This window comes from Puma concolor, chromosome C1 (assembly GCF_028749965.1).
Source record: "Puma concolor isolate L17-30 chromosome C1, mPumCon1.1.hap2, whole genome shotgun sequence".
Taxonomy (NCBI): domain Eukaryota; kingdom Metazoa; phylum Chordata; class Mammalia; order Carnivora; family Felidae; genus Puma; species Puma concolor.
In genome coordinates, this window is record NC_141674.1 from 85,857,171 (window position 1) to 85,883,486 (window position 26,316).

General features: G+C 35.6%; 1 protein-coding gene across 2 annotated transcripts in view; it reads right to left on the reverse strand.

The window, feature by feature from the left end:
- The window catches only part of SASS6 (SAS-6 centriolar assembly protein), a 57,925-nt gene that overhangs the window by 10,671 nt on the left and 20,938 nt on the right, over positions 1–26,316 (reverse strand). For both annotated transcript variants that reach the window (XM_086717665.1, XM_086717666.1), the window contains 7 exons: positions 19,775–19,966; positions 17,085–17,279; positions 16,887–16,976; positions 16,632–16,811; positions 16,187–16,268; positions 15,117–15,253; positions 12,487–12,615 (listed from right to left, as the gene is read on the reverse strand). In XM_086717665.1, coding sequence (XP_086573791.1) covers positions 12,487–12,615; positions 15,117–15,253; positions 16,187–16,268; positions 16,632–16,811; positions 16,887–16,976; positions 17,085–17,279; positions 19,775–19,966 — 1,005 coding nt within the window. The remainder of the gene's footprint in view (positions 1–12,486; positions 12,616–15,116; positions 15,254–16,186; positions 16,269–16,631; positions 16,812–16,886; positions 16,977–17,084; positions 17,280–19,774; positions 19,967–26,316) is intronic.

Sequence of the window (26,316 nt, forward strand, 5' to 3'; positions counted from 1 at the left end):
AATCAGAACTGTATTAACAACTGAATGTAAAATACAGAAGAATCAACAGCAGATTAGCAAATGCAAAGGAACAAATCAGCAACCTGACAGGGTAATGGAAAGCAGCCAAGATGAACAGCAAAAAACAAGCTTCTTTTAGGTAAACTCTACCCCCAACATGGGGCCTGAACTCATGACCCTAAGATCAAGAGTTGCATGCTCCACCAACTGAGTCAGCCAGGTGTCCAAGATAAAAGACTTTTTAAAAAATGAGGGGGCGACTGGGTGGCTCAGTCGGTTGAGTGCCCAACTTCAGCTCAGGACATGGTCTTGCAGTTCATGAGTTCAAGCCCCGTGTCAGGCTCTGTGCTAACAAACAGCTCAGAGCCTGGAGCCTGCTTCAGATTCTGTATCTCTCTCTCTCTCTCCCCCTCCCCTGCTCATGCTCTGCCTCTGTCTCTGAAAAATAAATAAATGTTAAAAAAAATAATAAAATAAAAAATGAGGATAGATTAAGGGATTCCTGGACAACATCAAGAGAGCAAACAGTCGCATCAAAAAGATCCCAGAAGAAGAGAAAGAGAAAAGTGCAGAAATCTTGAGAAATAATACCTGAAAATACATAACCTGGGGAAACAGATATCCAGGTCCAGGAAGCACAGAGAGCTCCAAACAAGATGAACCCAAGGAGGTCCACACCGTGACACATAATTAAAATAACGAAGAGTAAAGATACAGAACTTTTTAAATAGGAGAGAAGCAACTGGTTGCTACAAAGGAATCCCATAAAGTTATCGGTTAATTTCTCATCAGAAACGTTGCAAGCCAGAAGGGAGTGGCATGATATATTCAAAGTGCTGACAGGGAGGAAAAAAAAAAAGTACACCCAAGAATATTCTACCCAGCAAGGTAAGAGTGTTTCCCAAACGAAAGTTAAAGGAGTTCATCATCACTAAACCAGCCTTAAAAGAAATGTTAAACAGACTCCTCTAAGTGGAAAAGAAAGGGCCATAATTAAAAGAAAATTAGGAAAAGAAAAACTTTCATGAATAAAAGCAAACAAACAATAAAGATAATTAAGCAATCACTTACAAAGTTAGTATGAAGGTTAGAAAAGTACTAAATTCAATTATTTCTAAAAAAAAATTAGTTAAGGGGAGTCACAAAATAAAAAGATGGAAACTATGAGGGGCTCCTGGGTGGCTCAGTCAGTTAAGTGTCCGACTTCGGCTCAGGTCATGATCTCACGGTTCAGTTCTGGGAGTTCGAGCCCTGCGTTGGGCTCTGTGCTGACAGGTTAGAGCCTGGAGCCTGCTTCAATTCTGTGTCTCCCTCTCTCTGCTCTTCTCCCACTTGCACTCTGTCTCTCCCTCTCTCAAAAATAAACGTTAAAAAAATTTTTTTAAAAGATGGACACTATAAAAACTTATACAAAAAATGTGAAGGGGAGGGAGTAAAAATAAAGTTCATTTACAATGTCTTTAAAATTGACTACCAAGATAATATAGACTGTTATATACTCAGAGTGTTATATATGAACTTCATGGTAAGTATAAACCAAAAACCTATAGCAGGTACACATAAGAGAAAGAAATCCAAGCATAACACTAAAGAAAGTCATCAATCACAAGGGAAGAGAGCAACCGAAGAAAGGAACACAAAAGAACTACAAGAACAACCAGAAAACAATAAAATGGCAATAAGTACATACTTATCAAGAATTACTTTAAAAACGTAAAGGATCTAAATGGCCCCATCAAGATACAGGGTGATGGAATGTTCCCATAACATAACAAGCCCCATCTATATGCTGCCTACAAGAGACTCACTTCAGACCTAAAGACACATAAAGACTGAAAGTGAAGTGAAGAAAAAGATATTCCAGGCAAATGGAAACAAAAAAAAGCCTAGGTAGCAATACTTACATCACACAACACAGACATTAAAGTGTAACAAGAGACAAAGAAGGTCGTTACATGATAATAAAGGGATCAATCCTTAAAGGGAACAGAACTGTAAATATCTACCCACTCAACACTGGAGCACTTAAATACATAAAGCAAATATTAACAGACATAAAGGGAGAAATTGACAATAATACAATAATAGTAGGGGACTTTAACGCCCCACTTACATCAATGGATACTGTATCCAGGCAAAAAATCAATTAGGAAACAGGATCTTTATATGACATATTAAAATTTTTTTTATTTTATTTTTTATCTTTATTTGTGAGAGAAAGACCTCGAGGAAGGGATATGGGCGAGGAGAGGAAATAGTGGAGGAGAGAGGGAGAATCCCAAGTAGGCTCCAGGTTCAGCACAGAGCCTGACATGGGGCTTGATCCCATAACCCTAGGATTATGACCTGAGCCAAAAATCAACAGTCGGATGCCCAACTGAGCCACCCAGGCACCCTGACATATTAGACCAGATAAACTTTACAAATATATACAGAACATTCTACCCCAAACCAATAGAATACACATTTTTTTTCAAAACACGTGGAACATTCTCCAGGACATATCTCTTAGGCTACAAAACAAGTCTCAATAAATGTTAAGATTGAACTCCTATCAACTATCGTTTCTGACAATCATTATGAAAGAAATTACAAGAAAAAAATTGGAAAAAGTACAAACACATGCAGGCTAAACAACACACTACTAAATACCCACTGGGTAAATGAAGAAATCAAAGAGGAAGTAGAAAAATACACTAAGTAAAATAAAATGAAAACACACCAGTCCAAAATCTACAGGATGCAGCTAAAGCAATTCTAAAGAGGAAAATTTATAGTGATAAAGGCTTACCTCAAAAGACAAGAAAAAAATCTCAATCTATCTAACTTTACATGTAAAGGAACTAGAAAAAGAACAAAGCCGAAGCCAGTACAAGTAAAAAAATAAAAGATCAGACCACAAATAAATAAATGAAACAGAGACTAAAAAAACACTGGAACAGATCAATGAAATCAGCTGGTTCTTTGAAAAGATCAACAAAATTGACAAACTTTTAACTAGACTCATCAAGAACAAAAGAGGAACCAAATAAATAAAATCAGAAGTGAAAGAAGTAGCAACTGACACCATAGAAATACAAACGATTGTAAGAAACTAAAATGAAAAATTACACACCAACAAATTCAACCTAGAAGACAAGGACAGATCCCTAAATATACACAATCTTCCAAAACTGAATTAGGAAGAAACAGAAAATTTGAACAAATTTCCAGTAAAAAAAAAATAACAGCAACCAAAAAATATCCAACAAATTAAAACCCAGAACCAGATGGATTCAGAGGTGAATTCTGACATTTAAAGAAGAATTAATACCTATTTTCTCTTTAGTCTATTCCGAAAAAAAGGAACAGGAAAGAAAGCCTCAAAACATACATTCTATAAGACCAGCATTACCCTCATATCAAAACCAGACAAAGACACTACAAAAAAGGAAAACTATAAGCCATATCCCTGAAGAACATGGATATAAAAGTCCTCAACAAAATATTAGCAAACCACATACAACATTATTAAAAGGATCATTGACCATGATTGAGTGGGATTTATTCCTGGGATGCAAGGGATGGTTCAATACCTGCAAAACAATCAACATGTGAAACACCACTTTAACAAAAATAAGAATAAAAATATCATCTCAATCACTAAATAAAAATCATTTGACAAAGTCAATATCCATTCATGATAAAAAATTTTCAACAAAGTTGGTTTAGAGAAAACATTTCAACATAACAAAGGCCATATATGATAAACTCACAGCCAACATCATACTGAATAGTGAAAAATTGAAACCTTTTCCCCTAAGATCAAAAACAGCACAAGGATATCCACTCTAGGTACTTTTATTTGACATACCACTGAAGTCCTAGCCACAGTAGACAAGAAAAAATAAAAGGCATCCAAATTGGTAAGTAATAAGTTAAATAGTCACAATTTGCAGACGACATGATACCAAACATAGAAAACCCTAAAGGCTCTACAAAAAAACTATTGGAATAAGTGAATTCGACAAAATTGCAGAATATAAAATTAATATACAGAAATCGGTTATTCCTATACACTAATAATAAAGTAGCAGAAAAGGAAATTAAGAAAATAATTCCATGCACCCCTATATTGATTAGAGCATTATTTACAATAGCCAAGTTACAGAAGTAGCCCAAGTGTCCACTGATTGATGAATGGATAAAGAAGATGGGGTATATATATACAATGGAATATTACTCAGCCATAAAGAATGAAATTTTGCCATTTGCAATAAAATGGTGGAGCCAGAGAGTTTAAGCAAAATAAGTTAGAGAAAGAAAAATAACCATATGATTTCATTCACATGTAGAATTTAAGGGGGGGAAAAGGGAGGGGAAATAAGAGAGAGACAAATTAAGAGACTCTTATTTACAGAGAATTGATGGTTACAGAGGGGGGGGGTGAGGGGATAGGCTAAATAGCTGATGGGGATTAAGAAGTGCACTTGTGATGGGTGGCTAAGTTGGCTAAGCATCCAACTTTGGCTCAGGTCATGATTTCGTGGTTCATGAGTTCCAGTCCTGCATCGGGCTCTGTGTTGACAGCTCAGACCCTGGAGCTTGCTTTGGATTCCGTGTCTCCCCCTCTCTCTGCCCCTTCCTTACTCATGCTCTCTCTCTCAAAAATAAACATACATTAAAAAAAAATGGACAAAAGATTAAATAGATATTTTACCAAAATAAATACACTGATAACAAACAAGCACATGAAAAAATGCTTTTAGCTTCATTAGCTATTAGGGAAAATGCATGTTAGAAGTCACAATAAGAGATTTCTATATACCTATTAGAATGGCTAAAAGTAAACAATTCACCATACCAGCTGTTGTCAAGAATATAATATATCTTGAATTCTCAGACTGCTGATGGATGGTTCAACCACTTTTGGAAAAGTTTGGTAGTTTCTTAAAAATGAAATATATATCTCCAGCCATTCCATTTCTAGGTATTCACCTTAGAGAAATACAAAGACTCATACACAAACAATCACAAGCAGCTTTATTTGTAATAGCCCAAAACTGAAAGTGACTGAAATGTCTATCAAATGGTGAAGAGATAAACAAATGGTGGCATATGCATTCAATGATATACTATTGAGCAATTAAAAGAACTAGTGATACACACTACAACCTGGATAAACCTCAAACATGGTGAAAGCAGACAGACAACAAAAGCTTCATATTGTATGATTCTATTCATATGAAATGCAGTGAAGCAAATGTATAGACAGAAAGCAGATCAGTACTTGCCTAGGGCTGGGGGCAAGAGTGTGGATTAACTACAAATAAGCACTAGGGAACCTTCTGGGGACATGTAAATGCTCTAAAATTGGACTGTCATAATGGTTTCACAACTCTATAAATTAATTAAAATTACTGTACTGTAAACTTAACCATGGGAGAATTTTATGGTATATAAATTATACTTTAGTAAAGTTTTAATTTTTTCTTTAAAAAGTACCATAAAGAATAAAAAGACAAGGCAAAAATTGGAAAACAGTACGTTAACATATAAAACCCACAGCAGACTAGTGACCAAGATATATATAAAAAATGCTTATGATGCCATTTTTTAAGGGCTACGCATCTCAACAAATGGATAAAGAAATAGACATTTTATCAATGAGGAAACCAACTATAAATACAAAGCTGATGTTTCTCAATAATGAGGGAAATACTAATTTTCATCATAATCACCAGACAAAATTATCTTTGACCCAGTTACTTTTAAGAATTTATCTCACATAAAGAAGATGTGGTGTATGTATATATACACAATGGAATACAGCTCAAAAAAAAAATCTTGCCATTCACAACATGGAGAGAACGAGACAGTATAATGCTAAGTTCAGTAAGTCAGAGAAAAATAACATATGATTCTACTCATATGTGGAAGTTAAGTAACAAATGACTAAAGGAAAGAGACAAACCAAAAAAAAAGACTCTTAACTATAGAAAACAAACTGATAGTTACCAAAGGGTAAGGGGATGAGTGGATAGGTGAAATCAGTGAAGGAAATTAAGAGTACACTTTATCTCGATGAGCACTGAGTAATAGAATTACAGAATTACTATATTATACACCTGAAACTAACTTAACTATATATGTTAACTATACTAGAATTAAAATAAATTTTTAAAAAGAAAGAAAAAATGAAAATAAGTAAATAAGAATTTATCTTACAAATCTACTGGTAAAAGGACATAAAGATACATATTCAAATATAATTGCTGAAGCACGGTATGAATATCTAGATTGAAAACAACCTGATCATCCATTAACAGAGCACTAGTTAAATTAAGTATAGTACCTGCATATACTGGAATACTAAGAAGTCATTAAATAACAAAAATTAACATTCTAATACATAGAAACGGACCTATTCCATAATACTACTACTGAATGAAAAAAAGCAAGGCACAGAATAGTGGGCATGTACTATTTATGATTACATATACACTCATGTATACAAACACACATATTTATACATGTACACACATATATCCTGTGTATGTTTTAAATATTTTTGGAACATAGCATAAAAAACTCCGAACAATGATTTTCTCTGAGGAGAAAACTGGGGACCACGGGAGGGACATTTAGATAGTATATCCTCCTATACATTAGGAAGCTTCCCATGCTCATATATTATTTTTTAAAATAGTTAACACAAAATAAGCAAAAATTAATTTAGAACCACATGGTGAATGAAGTATTGAGTCTAACTGAGAAATGTTATCTCTAGATAAAATCTGTCTCTGAATACACATTGTGGGCTAAACATTATCAAGATAAACCAATCATCTGATCTTAGATAGCTACTTTCTCATGGGAGAAAATCCTCACATTATAGCCTCAATGATGAAAACTGATCATGTTTGACCCTAAAGGTTTATCCCACACAAGAATCAGAATGAGACACTCTGAAAGTGTTTAAGTGATTTCACCACAAGCAATTTCTTTGACATCAAAAACATCTTCTTGATAACAGTTCTGTTTAAAAGATACTCTAGTTAGCAATCATAATGGAGTTTTCACCACAAAACATAAGCACCATACAGGCAAGGACTTTGTCTTGCTCAGTGCTTTGTCTCTTGCAACTAGAACAATGTATGGCCATAGTAAAATTCATTAAATAAATATTTATTGAATGAATGAATCCTTGCCTACTGTCTTCAAAAACAAAGAAATTATTTTGTCCATCTTACTTAAGAAATTATCAAATTTGTTTTAAATGGAAGCTATTTATTCATTCGTTCTATTCATATGTGTAATGAGAAGGCACATGCAAACAGGGAAGAGGGACAGAGGAAGAGAAAGAGAGAATCTTAAGCAGGCACCATGCTCAGTACACAGTCCGACACAGAGTCAATCCCATGACCTTGGGATCATGACCTGAGCCAAAATCAAGAGTCAGGACACTCAACTGAACAAGACACCATGACATTATCAAATGTTCTATTTGTCAGCATGCCACAATCTTTTAAAACACTCCTCTCTATTTCCTTCAGCATGATTTTGTTTCTTGCCTAATTTATGTTAATTTAACTCATTTTATTTTACATCCTCACAGTTAAGCATCTACTTGAATGTACTAAATCCCAACAGTAACATTTAAAGACACCAGATCACAATTTCAATGTCATGAAATAAAATGGTTTCTTTTACTTCAACTAAAAAGATCATGTTTTAATCACAATATCTGCTAGCACCAGACTAACCAGATCTGTGGTCTCAAAGTAGGTGGTGGTGTTTTAATCACAATATCTGCTAGCACCAGACTAACCAGATCTGTGGTCTCAAAGTAGGTCTCAAAGTAGGTGATACTATTAGTAGTATTTAATAGATAAAATAATAAATCACTTATCATGTCCCAGGCACTATTCTAAACAAATATATTAACTTACCTAACCCTCACAATAACCCAGTAAAGGAGATAAAATTACTGCTTTACTTTACAAGTAGAGACACTGAAACATTAAGAGTTAGATGCCTGTTTTTTGTGTTTCAGTGGCTGAACCAATTCACATTGACAAAGACAGGATTTAAATGCTAACATCAGATTCTACCTTCTTAACCAGTAAACTATACTGTATATAATATGCATAGTAGTATAAGCATACAATTCACAAATAAATATTCATGTGTTAAAGATTCAAGCTCAAAGTGTTTTAAAACCGTTTTCTTTTGTTTTTTAACTGTTGAGGATACAAGATCAAAAGAATACAAAAATCAATGATATAGAAAACTCTAGAAGTCTTGCTTCTAAGAATACCCTTGTTATAATGACTTCTCCAATTCCAGAAGAACATTAAGAAAGGTAATCTTGTGAGCCATAATTACTCCTACAAACTAGGCAACTATGGAAAGAGTCTGTAGTATTTCTTGTCCTCATTTGGGACATCATATATTTTCTTGGAAAGCTGTTTAAAATAAAGAAGCAATATGGAAAACAATGTGGGGTTTCCTCAAAAAGTTACAGATAGAGTGGCGCCTGGGTGGCTCAGCTGGTTAAGTGCCCGACTCTTGATTTTGGCTCAGGTCCTGATCTCACAGCATGGATTTGAGCCCTGCATTGGGCCCTGTGTTAACAGCATGGAGGGTGCTTGGGATGCTCTCCCTAGCCCCCCACCCCACCCCTTCCTCACTCATGCACGCGCATACTCTGTTTCTCTCTCAAAATAAAAAACTTTTTTTTTTTAGGTTAAAAATAGAACCACCTTATGATCCTGCAACCAAACTACTGGATATTTATCCAAAGAACACAAAAACACTAATTCAAAGGGATACGTGCACCCCTATGTTTATAGCAGTCCAAGTGTCCACCAACTGATGATAAATGAATAAAGATGTAGTACATATACAAAATGGAATATTATTCAGTCATAAAAATGTGAAATCTTGCCTTTTGCAACGACATGGATGGAACTAGAGATTGTAATGCTAAATGAAATACATCACAGAGAAAGACAAATACCATATGATTTCACTCGTGGAATTTAGGAACAAAACAAACAAGCAAAGGAAAAAAATGACAGTCAAAGCAAGAAACAAGACTTTTAATTACAGAGAACGATCTGATGGCTACCAGAGGAGAGGGGGAAGGGGAGATGGGTTAAATAGGTGGTGGGGATCAAGGAGTGCACTTGTGATGAGCACGCGGTGATGTATGGAACTGCTAAATTACTGTAGTGTACACCTGAAACTAATAACATTGTTAACTAACTGGAATTAAAAAAAAAAAAGTTAGAAAAAAATGAAAAAGCAATTCAATTATAATTCTCAAGACAAAATTTGATCCCAAGATGCAACCACACTTGAATATGCAGATATTCATGAAGAAACAATAATATTCAAGAAACCATTAAAAAGAAAAGAAAAGAAAAGAAAAGAAAAGAAAAGAAAAGAAAAGAGAAAAGAAAGGAAAAACAGATGTTGGCAAGGATGTGGAGAAAAAGGAACCCTCATATACTGTTGTTGGGAACGCAAACTGGTGCAGACACTGTGGAAAACAGTATGGAGGTTCCTCAAAAAATTAAAAAGAAAATTGCCATATGATCCAGTAAATATCAGGTATTTACCCAATGAATATGAAAATACTAATTCAAAAAGATATATATACCCCTATGTTTATGGCAGCATTATACACAATAGCCAAATTATGGAAGTAACCCAAGTGGTCCATCAAGAGATGAAAGGGTCATGATGATGCAACACACACACACACACACACACACACACACACACACACACACACACACGCACTGGAATACTATTCAGCCATAAAAAAGAATGAATCTTGCCATTTGCAATAAATAACATGGATGGAACTAAAAGATATAATAGTATGTGAAATAAGTCAAAGAAAGACAAATACCCATGATTTCACTCATGTGGAACTTAAAAAACAAAACAAGCAAAGGAAAAAAAAAGAGATAAACCAGAAAACAAAATGATGGTTACCAGAGGGGGGTCAGGAGGGATGGATGAAATTAATGAAGAGGATTAAGTATACATTTATTTATTTTTGCCCTTGAAACTTTCCAGTATTCGCTAGTCTTTTTTTGTTTTCATCTTTTATTTTTTTTAATTTACATCCAAATTAGTTAGCATATAGTGCAACAATGATTTCAGGACTAGATTCCTTAATGCCCCTTACCCATTTAGCCCATCCCCCCTCCCACACCCCCTTCAGTAACCCTCAGTTTGTTCTCCATATTTATGACTCTCTTCTGTTTTGTCCCCCTCCCTGTTTTTATATTAGTTTCCCTTCCCTTATGTTCATCTGTTTTGTCTCTTAAAGTCCTCATATGAGTGAAGTCGTATGATTTTTGTCTTTCTCTAATTTCACTTAGCATAATACCCTCCAGTTCCATCCATGTAGTTGCAAATGGCAAGATTTCATTCTTTTTGATTGCCGATAATATTCTGTGGTATACACACAAACACACCACATCTTCTTTATCCATTCATCCGTCGATGGACATTTGGGCTCTTTCCATACTTTGGCTATTGTTGATAGTGCTGCTATAAACATTGGGGTACATGTGTCCCTTCAAAACAGCACACCTGTATCCCCTGGATAAATACCTAGTAGTGCTATTGCTGGGTCGTAGGGTAGTTCTATTTTTAGTTTTTTGAGGAACCTCCATACTGTTTTCCAGAGTGGCTGCACCAGCTTGCATTCTCAAAGTGTACATCTTGATGAGCACTGAGTAATACATAGAATTGTTGATTCACTACATTATACACCTGAAACTAATATAACACTCTATATTTATTATACTGGAATCAAAATTTAAAAATAAAATATGGACAAATAAAGTTAATGAACAGTACAAGAGTTACTTAACATTGTAAAAAAACAATAGTAATCCTCTGAACACACATATCTAATGCTCTTTAACAAGCAATGCAAGAAAAGCCACCTAAGTGCATCTAAATACTCTTTACATAATGATATTCTAAGCATAAAACTCAGGTTTAGTTCTCATTTCATTGAGAATTCTCAATAGCTCCAGACGACAATTAATAAGGCTTTGGCAAAAAGGCATATGCCTAAGCAACACAAGCAGCTTATTTTTAGAGCAGCCAAAAACTAATTTAACAAAGCGTTTATTTGTAAGTTTATTTATTTTTAGAGAGCACACAGGCAAGCAGGGGGCAGAGAGGGAGGGAGAGAATCCCAAGCAGGCTCCACACTGTCAGTGCAGAGACTGACACAGGGCTTGATTTCACGAACAGTGAGATCACAACCTGAGCCAAGATTAAGAGACACTTCATCGACTAAGCCACGCAGGTTTCTTTTGAGAAAGGGTTTATAATAGCAATTTCAAAGTCCTCAGTTATTTTATAAAATATTCTTTTCAAAAATGTTTGTCTTGGGGCGCCTGGGTGGCTCAGTCAGTTGAGTGTCTGACTTCGGCTCAGGTCATGATCTCGTGGTCTGTGAGTTCGAGACCCGTGTCTGGCTTTGTGCTGACAGCTCAGAACCTGGAGCCTACTTCAGATTCTGTGTCTCCCTCTCTCTCTGCCCCTCCCCAGCTCATGCTCTGTCTCTCTCTGCCAAAAATAAATAAACATTTAAAAAAAATTTTTTTTAAAAGTTTGTCTTCAAGATTTTTTTTTAATTTTTTTTTAATGTTTATTTATTTTTGAGACAGAGAGAGACAGAGCATGAACGGGGGAGGGTCAGAGAGGGGGAGACACAGAATCTGAAACAGGCTCCAGGCTTTGAGCTGTTAGCACAGAGCCCGACGCAGGGCTCAAACTCACAGACCGCGAGATCATGACCTGAGCCGAAGTCGGACGCTTAACCAACTGAGCCACCCAGGCGCCCCAAGATTTAGGAAAAAAAAATTTTTTTGACCTAAAGTTAGTAATGAAACGGAATCAGTGGTTGGTCTGGTGGATGAAATTATTGTGAAAATAAAATTATACATATGAAAACAATATATAAACCTAAGACATTAGTAATAACAATGACAATGAAGAACTCAAGCGGGTAGGAAAAAAGTCTCAGCAAATAAATCAGATTTGAGGAAATGTTAGCCCTATGCTATTTAAGATGTTGCCAGAACTACATTGTAGAATATGCTATAATCCTGCCTTTTCAGACCTTTAAATCCTAGCAAAAGGATCCAAAAAGGTCACCATAGTTAATACATCAACAGTATGAAGTCAATAATCCTAGTTAAATTTAAGAGTTGTAAAAGATTAAACACAGAATGAATAAAAATGGAGAAAGAGGTTGAATAGGAATCAAGTTTAAGCATACTGATGTCTACCATTTTATAAATTACAGCGATTCAAGAAATACCATATAGAGCAGATAGTATTTCCTATAAGAATGAACTAGATATTCAATACTTAGCAAGTGATCAAAGGCTAAGGTAATTTTTAAAATTAAAAATATTTAATAAGTTGCTACACCTTGCCTCAAAAAGGTATTAATGTGTCTACCTTTGGTCCTGAAACTGGATGGATGTTATTTTTGGCAGATATAGGATGAGGAAAGGTATTCTGGAATGCAAATGCAGAGGAGACAGGATAACCAATCCCACAGGCTGGGTAAGTAAGTCTACCATCAACCTAAAAATAAGAACATAAAAAAGGTTAAGGAGGAGACATTAGTATTTGCCAATCCAGGAGGCATCAGCATCTGTTATAATAATTGAGTACTATCTTAGAGGCTAATCTTATCATGACACCAAAACTCTGCTTTATTACATAGCATGAGGCTAGGATACCTTAAGGCTTTTTAAAGAGTGGCTATACAAGCTTGACAAAGTCAACCATTGGATCTGGCTTTGAACGGAGTTCAAACAGCGGCCTCTCTAAACCTCTCTGAACACCTGGGTTCCCTATAGGCCTTCCATTCCTAAAAAAAGGGATGCTGGAAGGATGGAGTCACAGTTCAATAAGCCAATCAGATATAAAATAAAAATAATTTTCCACCAAAATGAGTATAAACAGCACAGTGCCTGACATGGGGCTTGAACTTACGAAGAGTGAGATCACGACCTAAGTCGAAGTCAGACACTAGCTGAGCCACCCACGGACCCCAAGACATGTTCTTACATGGACTACCTGACACAATAACTGGCTTTGTCAGTGATTTTCAATATGGTGACACCACCATTAACCAATGTTACGAAAACAGTTTATTTTTATAAGAGCGCAACTGAAACACAAATCTTAGGAAGCAATTACGTACATCAGTGCTTACATGACAAAAAATACCTTTTACAAAGTCATGAAGGTCAAGCCTGTCAAATTTTTTCAAGTTTGTCATTCAGCAGTGGGCACTTCTTTCTACACCTTTTTCTATTTAGCAAAAATCCATTCCTCTCTTTAAACATCAAGTACTATCTGATTAAGTACTACTTGATTTATTGGGATAGATTTAAACTTCAATTAAGTATTTACATTTTAAATCCTCTGCCAGTGCTCTCCAACCAAAAACTACCAGAAACGTATCTTTAGGTGACACCCTGGGTTTACTGCTCCTTGCAAACAATGGAGACTGCACACTGTGGGGAACCTAGTAAAAGGGATGTGGCAGTATGAAGGTGTTAAAGGGACTTATTTATTGGACTTATGTGTTAGGTGGTTTAAGGGAGAGTTTAATAAAGTGTGGCTTTGTTGTGGGTTGGATGCTATCTGTAAATAAGGATAACTGTGTGACTATCTGAAATAAACCTTGTAAGTCAGGAAGAATGTACTAAGGCCAAAACAATAATTGGTAACGAAGCAACAACCAACCACATTAGCCAGGATAGGAGAAAACTTGTGGTTTTGTGGCTTGGCAATGATTTTTTTAAAATTGTGGTCTGACAGGATTATGAGGTGGTCTTGTTTTTGTCTTGATCCGTCACAGTCACAAAGTGGCCTTGCCTGATGTTGATTTTCTGTTATATTGTTTGTTCAACAGGAGAGCCCCAATGCCTAGTTGTGAGTGCCAGGACAGCTCTCCTAGCAACACCGGGGCGTTGCTGATAGCAGCAAGCCAGCTCCCAGACGTAAGGAGCTGCTCTTCTGTTTCCCCTAATTTCTTGCAAGGAAAAAGCTCCTGGTACTGGGAGCTAGAAAGCTTATATTTCCTAACTAGTTCCTTCGGGAATCTAGAACTGACAAGCTTGATAAAAGGACACTTCTTTCTCTCTCTGCCCCCCCACCTCCTATTTTTCAAATAGAATTCAGTTTAGGCTCCATCCGTCACAGTTCCAAACTTGAGCCCAAAGCCTATTCTCCCTTCTTAAGGCCCTGTGAATACTGTAAGCTTTTCAGCACATGTGGCATTACTTTAGTTATGAGTGATTTCTATATGAATAAAATCTTAAAAAGAAGTGTGCCCTTGAAAAATAGCCTCTTTGCTAAGAGCAAGTATACCTATGTCACACTTCCAATAACTATAGGACTAGTAACTGCAGGACTCTAATAATAACTGTGCTAATAACTGTAGGACTCTTTAAAGTTTAAATCCCATGTCTTACTGTTCTTATAATTTGCATACCTGAAATATGCATATTAGTACCGGCACCTGAAGTCATGGAAACTTCCTCCCAGTCTGGGAATATTTTTGTTTTAGGAAATGTACTAAGACCACTCACATCGGGGCGCCTGGGTGGCGCAGTCGGTTAAGCGTCCGACTTCAGCCAGGTCACGATCTCGCGGTCCGTGAGTTCGAGCCCCGCGTCAGGCTCTGGGCTGATGGCTCAGTGCCTGGAGCCTGTTTCCGATTCTGTGTCTCCCTCTCTCTATGCCCCTCCCCCGTTCATGCTCTGTCTCTCTCTGTCCCAAAAATAAATAAACGTTGAAAAAAAAAAATTTTTTTAAAAAAAAAGACCACTCACATCATTTTTTTTTTAAGTTTATTTATTTGAGAGAGAAAGAGAGAGAGAGAGAGAGCGCGCGCGTGCGCACAAACGGGAGAGGGAAAGAGAATCCCAAGCAGATTCTGCAGCCCCACACATATCTCGAACTCACGAACTGTGAGACCATAACCTGAGCCAAAATCAAGAGTCAGATGCTTAACCGACTGAGCCATCCAGACACCCCAACGACCGCTCACACCTTAGTTTAAATCTTACCACATTAGAATTAGGAGAAATCCCACTTCTGATTGCGTTGCTGCTCGAATGTACAGGCGGAGTGGTGGATGGTCCCAATACATCTTGCTTTCTCACTAGTTGATTTTCATTTAGTTCTTTATTTAACCATGTGATTACTTAAATAAAAGAACAAAACAAGATAAAGAATTTTGATTATTTTTTTCTAATTACTTTAAACATTTAAAAATTATACTGAGATTTTTAAAATGTTAAGTCTTTAAGATTACCTTATATCACAGGAGACTACAGGTTTACCTAAATTTTTGTCATTAAAGACTCTTATTTGAGCAACCACCACATACAACTCCTTAACCTATTACAATCCAAAACATGTATTTCTGCTGGTCAAGGATCTCTTTCAAGGCTTTCATTTCTAGAATAATATCTTAGTTTACTTAAAGTTCCCACTCTTATCTGATAACCAATACTAAACACTGAGAAAATGTTATAGGCTTGATCTTATATTTTAGTTTCAAATAATTCATGTTGTTACTATTAGGTAAATACAGCAATTAAACAAGGTGTAGTGAAGAACTTTAATCAGTGAAGAACTTAAGTTATCATTAATATTTTCAACACTTAATTTTGGGTTACTGACACATGTAATATGGTTTTCTTCAGAATGGTAACCGTTTTACAGGGCAGCTGATATATAAGTTACTGTAGCAAAGACATGGAGACAGTATATTTAAAACAGAAATTATCTGTATGGAGCAGTATCTTGATCTACCTGGACTTTTATGAATTCAAATAACATTTTCAGATTAAGAGTACAGTTACAAACTTCTTCTACATAAAAAGTTAAGGGGCGCCTGGGTGGCTCAGTCGGTTAAGCATCTGACTTCAGCTCAGGTCATGATCTCGCGGTTCTTGAGTTCAAGCCCTGCGTCGGGCTCTGTGCTGACAGCTCAGAGCCTGGAGCCTGTTTCAGATTCTGTGTCTCCCTCTCTCTCTCTGACTCTCCCCCATTCATGCTCTGTCTCTCTCTGTCTCAAAAATAAATAAATGTTAAAAAAACTTTTTTTTAAAAAAAAAGTTAAAATACTTACACTTTTCATTATTTTTTAGAAGCTGTTTGCTTTCTTCAAGTTTTTGAACTGTAGCTTCTAATTGTTCTTGTAATTTGCATACCTGAAATATGTCAATCCTCATAAGTATAATAAAAATTAAAAACTGAAACGTATTTCTATTAATAATTGATTACTGTTAACTGTTATTAAATAGAATGAATTATAGCTCTCCTGTGTAACTGTGTATCTATATATGTATATACACATATACGGTACATATATATGAACACTCAAGGTACCTGAGTCATGATAACTAACTTTTCAGGTTGTAACACATTAACTTCTGTTGAAAGGTTGGGGGGGGGGGGGGGGGAGTCAAAGATATTCTCGAATATAACAAAATGGAAATTTAAAATCTACATCTAAGAAAATTTGTTAAACTTTGCAAATAGTCACACATGCAAAAACAGAAAATATTCACCACCTCTTGCTCTTTAATTCGGAGAGACTGTCCAACATCTTGTAATTCCTTTTGTTCCTTTTGTAATTTTTCTTCCTTCTCAGCTAAGAGTTTCTCTTGCTGAATAGTTACTGTATTCTTCAGTTTCAATTTACCCATTAAAGTTTTCAGATCTCCCTGCAACTTCTTGATAATTTCATTTGCCTGTAAAAGAGCTTCATATGTATATCTCTACTTAATCCAATGAAATTTAATATTCTGTTATTTTTAAAAACGAACCTTAAGAAGTTCCGCTGATAATGATTTTATTGTAGCTTCAAGTTTTCCTAGCTGTACCTGATTTTTCTCACCATTTTCTTCTAAAGCCACCTGATACATATTTTTAAAAACATGAATAATTAATAAGATGCTTGTGTTTAAGAAAAGCATCACTTGTAAATGTAATCATCAATTTGTTTCAAAAATGTTTAAATAGACCTTTTGTTCCTGGATTGTATCAAATGCTTCTTTTGTTCTTAAAACAAGCTGGTCCTTATCCTTGATTTCCTGTTCTAAAACAGCCACTTTTGTTTGTAGCTGATTAATATGCTTTTCTTTTTCATGGCATTCAGCATCTAGGGTAGAATTTTCTCTTCGCAAAGAGAGGACTTCTTGCTTAGCCCGCTGGAGCTCCTACAGAAAGAAAAAAAATGCAGCATAAAAAAGAGAAGTTGGCCCACTATGGTTATTTATAATTAAGATGTTTAAAATATTTTAAAAATACCTTTAATAATTTTAAAGTTCTAGTATTGATTTTTTAAAAAAGGATTTGGATATCCCTCTAAAGGTATATGTAACTTGTAGATTTGAATAATAATTGTAAAATATACTAATATCTAATTCACTGACAACAAGGAAAATAATCCCCATTTATGAATAAATTACTACAACTCTAAAAAACTAGTAACAAGGATTTTTTGGTATCTTTAAATTTACACTTTAAAAAAATCATTTGTCATAAACACCCATTATAACAGAATTTCAAAAACATAAAATAAATAACTAAATAAAAAGCCCTAGCATTCTACCACATGAGCAGTGGTTCTCAAGCTACTATGCATATTGAAATCACCTAGGAAGCTTTAAAAACTACTGGTGCCTGGTACCCTCCCCAAGAGAGTCTTATTTACAGTTAGTATGAGGTATGTCCTGGGCACTAGGGCATTTGAGCATTCTCCAACTGATCCGAAGGTTAGCCAAGGATGGCAGCTATGACCTAGAGTTAACATTTTGCGCTTTATACATGGATTTTTTTTAGAAAGTGCTCATACTGTGCAGTTTTATAATCTAACTTCTTTAAATATTACAAATATCTTTCCATGTCAATAAATTTGTTAGCACTTCTGGATTCCCTCTTGGTTCACTCTTAAAAACAAGCAAACATAATTGTTAATTAAAAATGGGTTATTAAAAATCTAGGGCAGATCACTCCCGAATCAGCTAATATCACCAAATACGCCAGTATACACAAGTCTTGTATATAGTATTCCTACATAACTTTCATAACAAAAACTTTACAAAATAATTTTATAGTATTATGCCATAGTGGTTTTAGAAGCAGACTCTGCTGGATTTGAATACAAATCTAGGTTCTTCTGTGTAATCTTAGGAATTATTTTAACATAAATCTCAGCTCCCTCATTTGTAAAACAGAATTAACACTTCATCAATTACTTCACTTAATCTTCATAAGAACCCTAATGCACCTTGCTTACCATAATGCCTGGTACATACTAAATAATAAATGGCAGTGAGCATCAAGTCAGGCTTTAGAGTTTCCTAAGCACAATAGACTGGTGAAATGGAATGGGAAGTGTCATGAGCCCAAGTAACACTGGTGATCATTTTTTTTTTTTTTAAACGTTTATTTATTATTTTTTTTGGGGGACAGAGAGAGACAGAGCATGAACGGGGGAGGGGCAGAGAGAGAGGGAGACACAGAATCGGAAACAGGCTCCAGGCTCTGAGCCACCAGCCCAGAGCCCGACGCGGGGCTCGAACTCACGGACCGCGAGATCGTGACCCGGCTGAAGTCGGACGCTTAACCGACTGCGCCACCCAGGCGCCCCTGGTGATCTTTAAATATGATAGACTTGGGGTGGTTCAATCAGTTAAGCGTCGGACTTCAGATCAGGTCATGATCTCACAGCTTGTGGGCTCGAGCCCCGTATGGGGCTCTGTGCTGACAGCTCAGAGCCTGGAGCCTGCTTTGGATTCTGTGTCTCCCTCTCTCTCTCTCTCTGCCCCTCCCCCACTCTCTCTCTCAAAAATAAGTAAACATTAAAAAAATTTAAAAAATATACGATAGATTTAACAAAATCTACGTTTTCTGATTAATTCATGACATTAATGTATAATAATGCTAGGAAGGAGTCTAATATCAGGGCCAAAGCATCAACAATGTGTCACTATAGCAAGATTTAAGAAATGTCTCTGTTGACTGAAAGAACAAGGGAGTTCTAAAGACAAGCAAATAATAGAGGTTCCAATCCTTTCTCTTCTACTTACTGGCTATGTGACCTTGGGCAAGTTACTTAACTTTTCTGTGCCTTAGTTTATCAGATGGCATTAATAGTACCTTCTTTAAGAGAATTGGAAAAAAAAATAATTAAAAAAATAAAAATAAATAAATAAATAAAAGAATTGTTACAAAAATTAAATGGTTTACTATATGTAAAATAGTTACACAGTGCCTGTCACATAGCATGTGTTCAGTAAGCGTAGCTACTATCATTACTAATAAAGTATCATTATTATCATTAGACACAACTTCATATAGTTGTTTGGTATGTTAGGTAGGCTGAAAGAACCAGTCCTGTCAACACTGAGTATACGGACCCATAGACACTGTGAGGATATTAAAAGTACACTGATCACTGTGCCAATGACCTACCCCTCAAAACCTTAACTAAAAATATCCAATTTTACCTCAGTTCTGTTCTGAATTATCATTTTCTATCAGATTTTAGATTCTCAATTTTTTTGCATTGTCTGAACTGACTACCCTAACACCACCAAGAGAGCCTTGCAAAGCATTAGAGAAACACCATGCACACAAGTAATAAAGTCACCAAACTAAAACACTATTTTAAATTGGTGGTGGGGGGAACAAACTCAAAGTTCAATACCTCTTCAACACCAGAGAGTTTTGTTTTCAGTTCTCTGATGGTAGAGTCTCCTTTATATTTTCTTTCCATTAGGTCCTTATTAGTCGCTTCTAACTCAGATAATTTGTTTTGTAGCTGCTGGATGTTTCGTTGATGGAGGATTTCTAAATCTTTTTTCTGTTGTTCATGCTGCTGTTGACATTGTACCTGTGCCTATTATATAAAAATATAGTACCATAATTAAAACACACACACACACACACACACACACACACACACACACACACACACACACACAGGAAGATTTGAAGAAAAAAATATCTTAGTTGTTCTATATAATTATAAAATTTCCCTGTTTCAGAGGCTCTATTTTCAATTATGGATTTCATGAAGGAGAAAGGCCAACAAAGGCAAATTTACCATTATGATCTTGTTCTTAATTTCTGCTTTTCTTAAACCCACATACATTTACAAGGAATAGTCTTCAAGTTAAGGGAAGAATGACATGATTATGTTAAAAAACTCCAAAATAGTATAGTATGAACCTATTTGTGTTAAAAGTAAATAAGTGGATACACAGGGAATTTTCAGTATTCACTTTAAATACCATTATATTATTTCAGTTTTGTACAACAGTATATATTTTTTATAATTAAAAAAAGCCCTAAATTTATAAAATCGACAAGGTATTGTTCATTAGTTCAGTCTTACATTTAGTAGCTATGTTTTACCCATGATAAAATCTATTTAAGATTTTATTTTTAAGTAGTCTCTATATCCAGTGTGGAGCCTGAACTCACAACCCTGAGATCAAGAGTCACACACTCTTCTGACAGAGCCAGCCAGGCACCCCTATGCCATGATAAAATTTGAACATTGTAATAAATATGTAATCTTGTGCCTGTTTGAATCATACTACAAGCCTATCTTAATAATTCCTATTGATGAACACTATCAAATCCTAAATACCTTTCAAAAATACAGTATATTTTTCTGATTGTGAAAATACTCAGATATGTTCCGAATAAATTTATATTGACATCACCCATACACACAATAAACACATTTAACTAATTAAGACTAAGCCACTTACACAATTTAATCATGATTCTTATTCCTTTAGCATTTATACCTTCTCATACCACTAAAACACTCTATAAACACTTTAATAGCTGCATAATATTCCATTCCATGGATATATCATAATTCATTTAAACTCTGCATTACTATGGACATGGACTTTCCAATTTTTCACAATTAGATATAAAACTATGATTACTTTTATATGCAGACATACATCCAAAATTTGGATTATTTCCTTATGATCAATCACAGCTCAAAAAAATGTAAACAAATATAAAACTTGATGCAAGTTCCAAAACTGCATTCCAGACAAGTTGTCCCTATTCAAAAATTCCGACAGGAACAGGGGAGTGTCTCCCTCATAAAACACTTGGAGAATTTTATGTAACTACTTTAAAATTCCCTCATCTTTTTAAAAAACGGAAAGGAGAGGAGAAGGGAAAATAGATATTGATAAAACAGAAGAAGTTCACAAACGACTGAAAATGCAGTGCTGGAAAAAACACTGAAAGAGCAATCAAGAAGAATAAAGAGAATAAACTGGTAAAGATGCTAACTGTAACTGTCAAAGGTAAGCAAACACATCGAAGGCAATAAAGGCAGTAAAGAACTGGTTTTATCCCAGTGACCATTAGAATTTTGGAATTTTTGTTTAAAAAAAAAAAAGGAAGTGTGAGGGATAGGGCAACATTTACATTTTCTATTGTTTAATGCAGGTGATTCTGATGCACACTAAAATTTTAAAAGCACTGCCTATATAATATCAGCAGGAAGAGAAGAATGGTCGGATTTTAAAGTCTCAAAGAACGGATTCACAATCCTATTAGAATATATAGTAACAAATAACGAATACAAACAACGCCGTCAGTCACTTTGGAGTCATAAACAAACGTACTTGTAAGTGCATTTCTAGAATTTGAAAACAACCAAAAAAAATTGAAATGACAGAAATTAGTGAACAAGGAAAAAAATAGTATAGAATAAAATGAAAAAACGCATTCTTCAAAAAGGCCAAAAAACAAACCATCCAGTCTCATTAAAAAATAAATAAATTAGGGGCACCTGGGTGGCTCAGTCGGTTGGGCGTCTGACTTCAGCTCAGGTCATGATCTTGCAGTCCGTGAGTTTGAGCCCCGCGTCGGGCTCTGTGCTGACAGCTTAGAGCCTGGAGCCTGTTTCAGATTATGTGTCTCCCTCTCTCTCTGACCCTCCCCCGTTCATGCTCTCTCTCTGTCTCAAAAATAAATAAACGTTAAAAAAAAATTCTTTTTAATTAATTAATTAAATTTAATAAAAAAAAAAAAAAAAGACAAGGAGGGTCTGGCTGGCTCAGTCCATTGAGGTTGAGCCTCCAACTAGATTTCAGCTCAGGTCAGGATCCCATTTGGGCCCTGCACTGGACCACATGCTGGGAGTGGAGCCTGCTTAAGATTCTCTCTCTCTCTCTCTCTCTCTCTCTCTCTCTCTCTCTCTGCCCCTCTCCCCCATTCATATATTCTACCAAAAAAAAAAAAGACAAAACAAATTAAGAACATATGACAAATGATACAAAGATTTTAAATATCATAACAATGTGTATGATATTGTACTAATACATTTAAACACATAGATGAAATAAATACATGGCTCTTTAAGGAAATATAAATTAGCAAAACTAAAGAAATGATAAAAAAAAATCCAAGCAGACCAAGATCATGGAGGAAATGGGAAAAGAACCTAAAGATAAATGCCTCAAAAAGGCACTAGATCCAACTGATAAGAGGCTACTTAATTCTATCGAACCTTCAAGGAACAGATAGTTCCTTGTTTTCTGACTGTTCCAAAGCATAGAGAAAACTGGGAAATGTTCTCATTTCATGACACTAGCATAATTCTAACAAAATAGTCTATAGTCCATAATTTTAACATGCAGACTAAGGGTTCAGAAAAAGGATAATCTCAGACCAAATTCACTATAAATATACAGGTGACGCTTGAACACAGCTTTGAACTGTGCAGATCCACTTACATGTGTATTTTTTTTTTTTTACAGTATTGTACACGTATTTTCTCTTCCTTATAATTTTTTTAAACATTTTAACTTATTTTAGAGAGAGAGTGAGAGCACAAGCAAGGGAGGGACAGAGAGAGAAGAGAGGGGGACAGAGGATCTAAAACAGGCTCTGTGCTGACAGCAGAGAGCTTTGATGTGGGGCTCAAACTCATGAACCGTGAGACCTTGACCTGAGCCAAAGTCGGATGCTTAACTGACTGAGCCACCCTGGTGCCCGCTCCTTATAATTTTCTTATTATCTTCTTTCCTCTAGCTTACTTTATAGTAACAACATAGTATTTAATACATATAACATACAAAATATGTGCTGTTTATATTATTGGTAAGGCTGCCAGTCAACAGTAGGCTATTAGGTACTAAGTTTTTGGGGAGTCAAGTTATAGGTGGATTTTCAACTGCAAGGCAAGGTTGGCACTACTAACCCCCATGCTGTTGAAGGGTCATATGTAAATACAAATGTCCTATATTAAGTGTTCATAGATTGATTCAACAAGATACTAAATATCTCTTTGACTAAGTATTATTCTATGAATTCAAAGATGGTTCCACACTTATCCTTTTTTTTAAGTGTCTTTATTTTCAGAGAAAGAGAAAGAAAGTGAAAGAAAGAGCAAAAGAGAGAACTCCAGGAAGGGGCAGAGGGAGAGGGAGAAAGACAGAATCCCAAGCAGGATCTGCACTGTCAGCCAGGAGCCCAGTGCAGGTCTCAAACTCAAGAACCATGAGATCATGAACTGAGCTGAAATCAAGAGTCAGATGCTTAATCGACTGAAGCACCTAGGCGCCCCAAAAATCCATTATCATTTATTACATTATTAGATAAAAGTGAAAAAAATGACATGATCACTTGATTAAATCCCCCCGAATCACTTTATCTGACTTAGCACTCTTTGAATTAAAACTCTTTCATTGGAAGGAACAAAAGAAAACTTTTTCAGACACAGAACAAACATCATTGCTAATGGGAGATATTTTAAGTTATTTACCAAAAAAAAGAATGGAATGAAGAAAGTATTCCACTATTATTTAGCATTTCTCTGTATGAGAGGAAAAAAGACATTAATACTAAGAAAACATAAATTCACATTTTCTTCATGTTAATTTATTTTTGAGAGAGAGACACAGAGCGTGAGGAGGGGAGGGACAGAGAGAGAAAGGGCAGGCTCCAAGCTCCAAGTTGTCAGCACAAAGCCTGATGTGGGACTCAAACTCACTAACCGTGAGATCATGACCTGAGGTGAAGTCAAACGCTCAACCAACTGAGCCACCCAGGCACCCCTCACATTTTTATATATTGCATATCTACCTGAAAAACCTAAGAGAATCAGCTTCAAAACTATTAGGCTATATAAGTATAATCCACAATTAATGGGTGTGATATTAATATACATCAGCAACAAATAAAATTATCACAGTGGTGGGGCATAGATGGTCCAATTTATACAGCAAAAAACTGTAAAGTCTCTAGGCAACATTTAATAAGAACTGGAAAAGAAAAAAAGAAAGGAGACAGAGGGAAATAAAAGTAAACTATAAGCCTGTTTTAAACAAGTAAGACCTGAATAAATGAAAATATATTCTTGCTAGTGGATAAGAAAATTGCAAAGATATTAGGTCTCCCTAATACTCCAGAAACAAGCTAAAATACACAAGGAATTTACTATATATATTAACAGTTGCATTTTAAATAAGTGGAATATATGGTATTAGAACAAATGACTAACTTTGTGTTAAAAAAAAAATACCTATCTCATACTGCACTCCACAAAAATATACTCCAAACAGATTAAAAAGTTAAATACGACAGGGGCACCAAGTGGCTTAGTTGGCTGAGCATCTGACTTCAGCTCAGATCATGATCTCATGGTTTGTGAGTTCAAGCCCGGCCTCAGGCTCACTGCTGTCAGCACAGAGCCCGCTTCAGATCCTCTGTCCCTCTCTCTCTCTGCCCCTCCCCCATTCATGCACATTTGTGGATGCAACTGCTGTCTCTCTCTCAAAAATGAATAAAAACATTAAAAAAAGTAAAAACAAAAAAGTTAAATACAACAAAAAAAAACTATGAAAGTATTAAAAGAAAATACTGGAGGAAAATCTCTCATAGCCTTTCGGTGGCAGAGGCTTTCCAAACATGAAATGAAGCTTTAAACCATAAAAAAACTAATTAAAATAAAAAGAACTATATACAACAAAAGAGAATAGTAAAAGGCAAAAACAGGGTGGGAGTAAATGTTTATATGATACATAATAAAGATATAACATCCCTACTTTATACCATACAGAAATGAAAAAGGCAAGCCAGACCGAAAATATTCACAATGCATATATCAGACAAAGGACTCATGTCAAGAATATGCAAAAAAGTCCTACAAATCAATAAGCAAAATACTAAAAGTCCAATTTAAAAATGGGTGAGGGGCACCTGGGGGCTCAGTCAGTTAAGCATCCAACTCTTGATTTCAACTCAGGTCATGTGATCTCACAATTCACAGGATAGAGCTCCATGTAAGGCTCTGCACTGACACTGTGGACTCTGATTGGGATTCTTTCTTTCCCTCACTCTCTGCCACACCCCCACTCATGCACCACCTCTCTCAAATAAATATTTTAAAAATATATAATAAAAATTAAAATGGGCTAAAGATTTGAGCAAACAAGAAATTCTTGAATTTCATGAGAATACTCAAGTGGTCAATATGCATATGAAAAAGTGCACATTACTATGAAGTACTATCATGCACACCCAGAATGTCAGTGTAAACTGGTATGTCACTTTTTTTTCTTAATTTTTTTTAATCTTTATTTATTTTTGAGAGACAGAGCATGAGCAGGAAAGCAGCAGAGAGAGAGGGAGATACAGAAGCCTAAGCAGGCTCCAGGCTTAGCTGTCAGCACAGAGTCCAACGCAGGGCTCAAACTCATGAACTGTGAAATCATGACCTGAGCTGAAGTCAGATGCTTAACCAACTGAGCCACTCAGGCGCCCCTGGTATTCCACTTTAAAACAAAGACTGTAACAAGAGACAAAGAAGGACATGATTTATCATTAAGGAGACAATCCAACAAGAAAATATGAAAACTGTAAATATTTATGCACCCAACACAAAAACATCCAAATACATAAAAGCAGCTAATAACATAAAGGAGCTAATTGATAGCAATACAGTAATATTAAAGGACTTTAACATCCCACTTACATCAATGAACAGATCATCCAAACAGTACCAACAAGGAAACAGTGGCTTTGGATGACACATTGGACAAAATGGATTTAACAGATATATCCAAACATTCCACCTGGAAACAGAATAAAAATTCTTTTCACATAAAACATGTTCCAGAATAGATCACATATTAGACCACAAAGTAAGTCTCAATTAATTCAAAAAGACAGAAGTTGTTCCATTCATCTTTTCTAATTATGAAA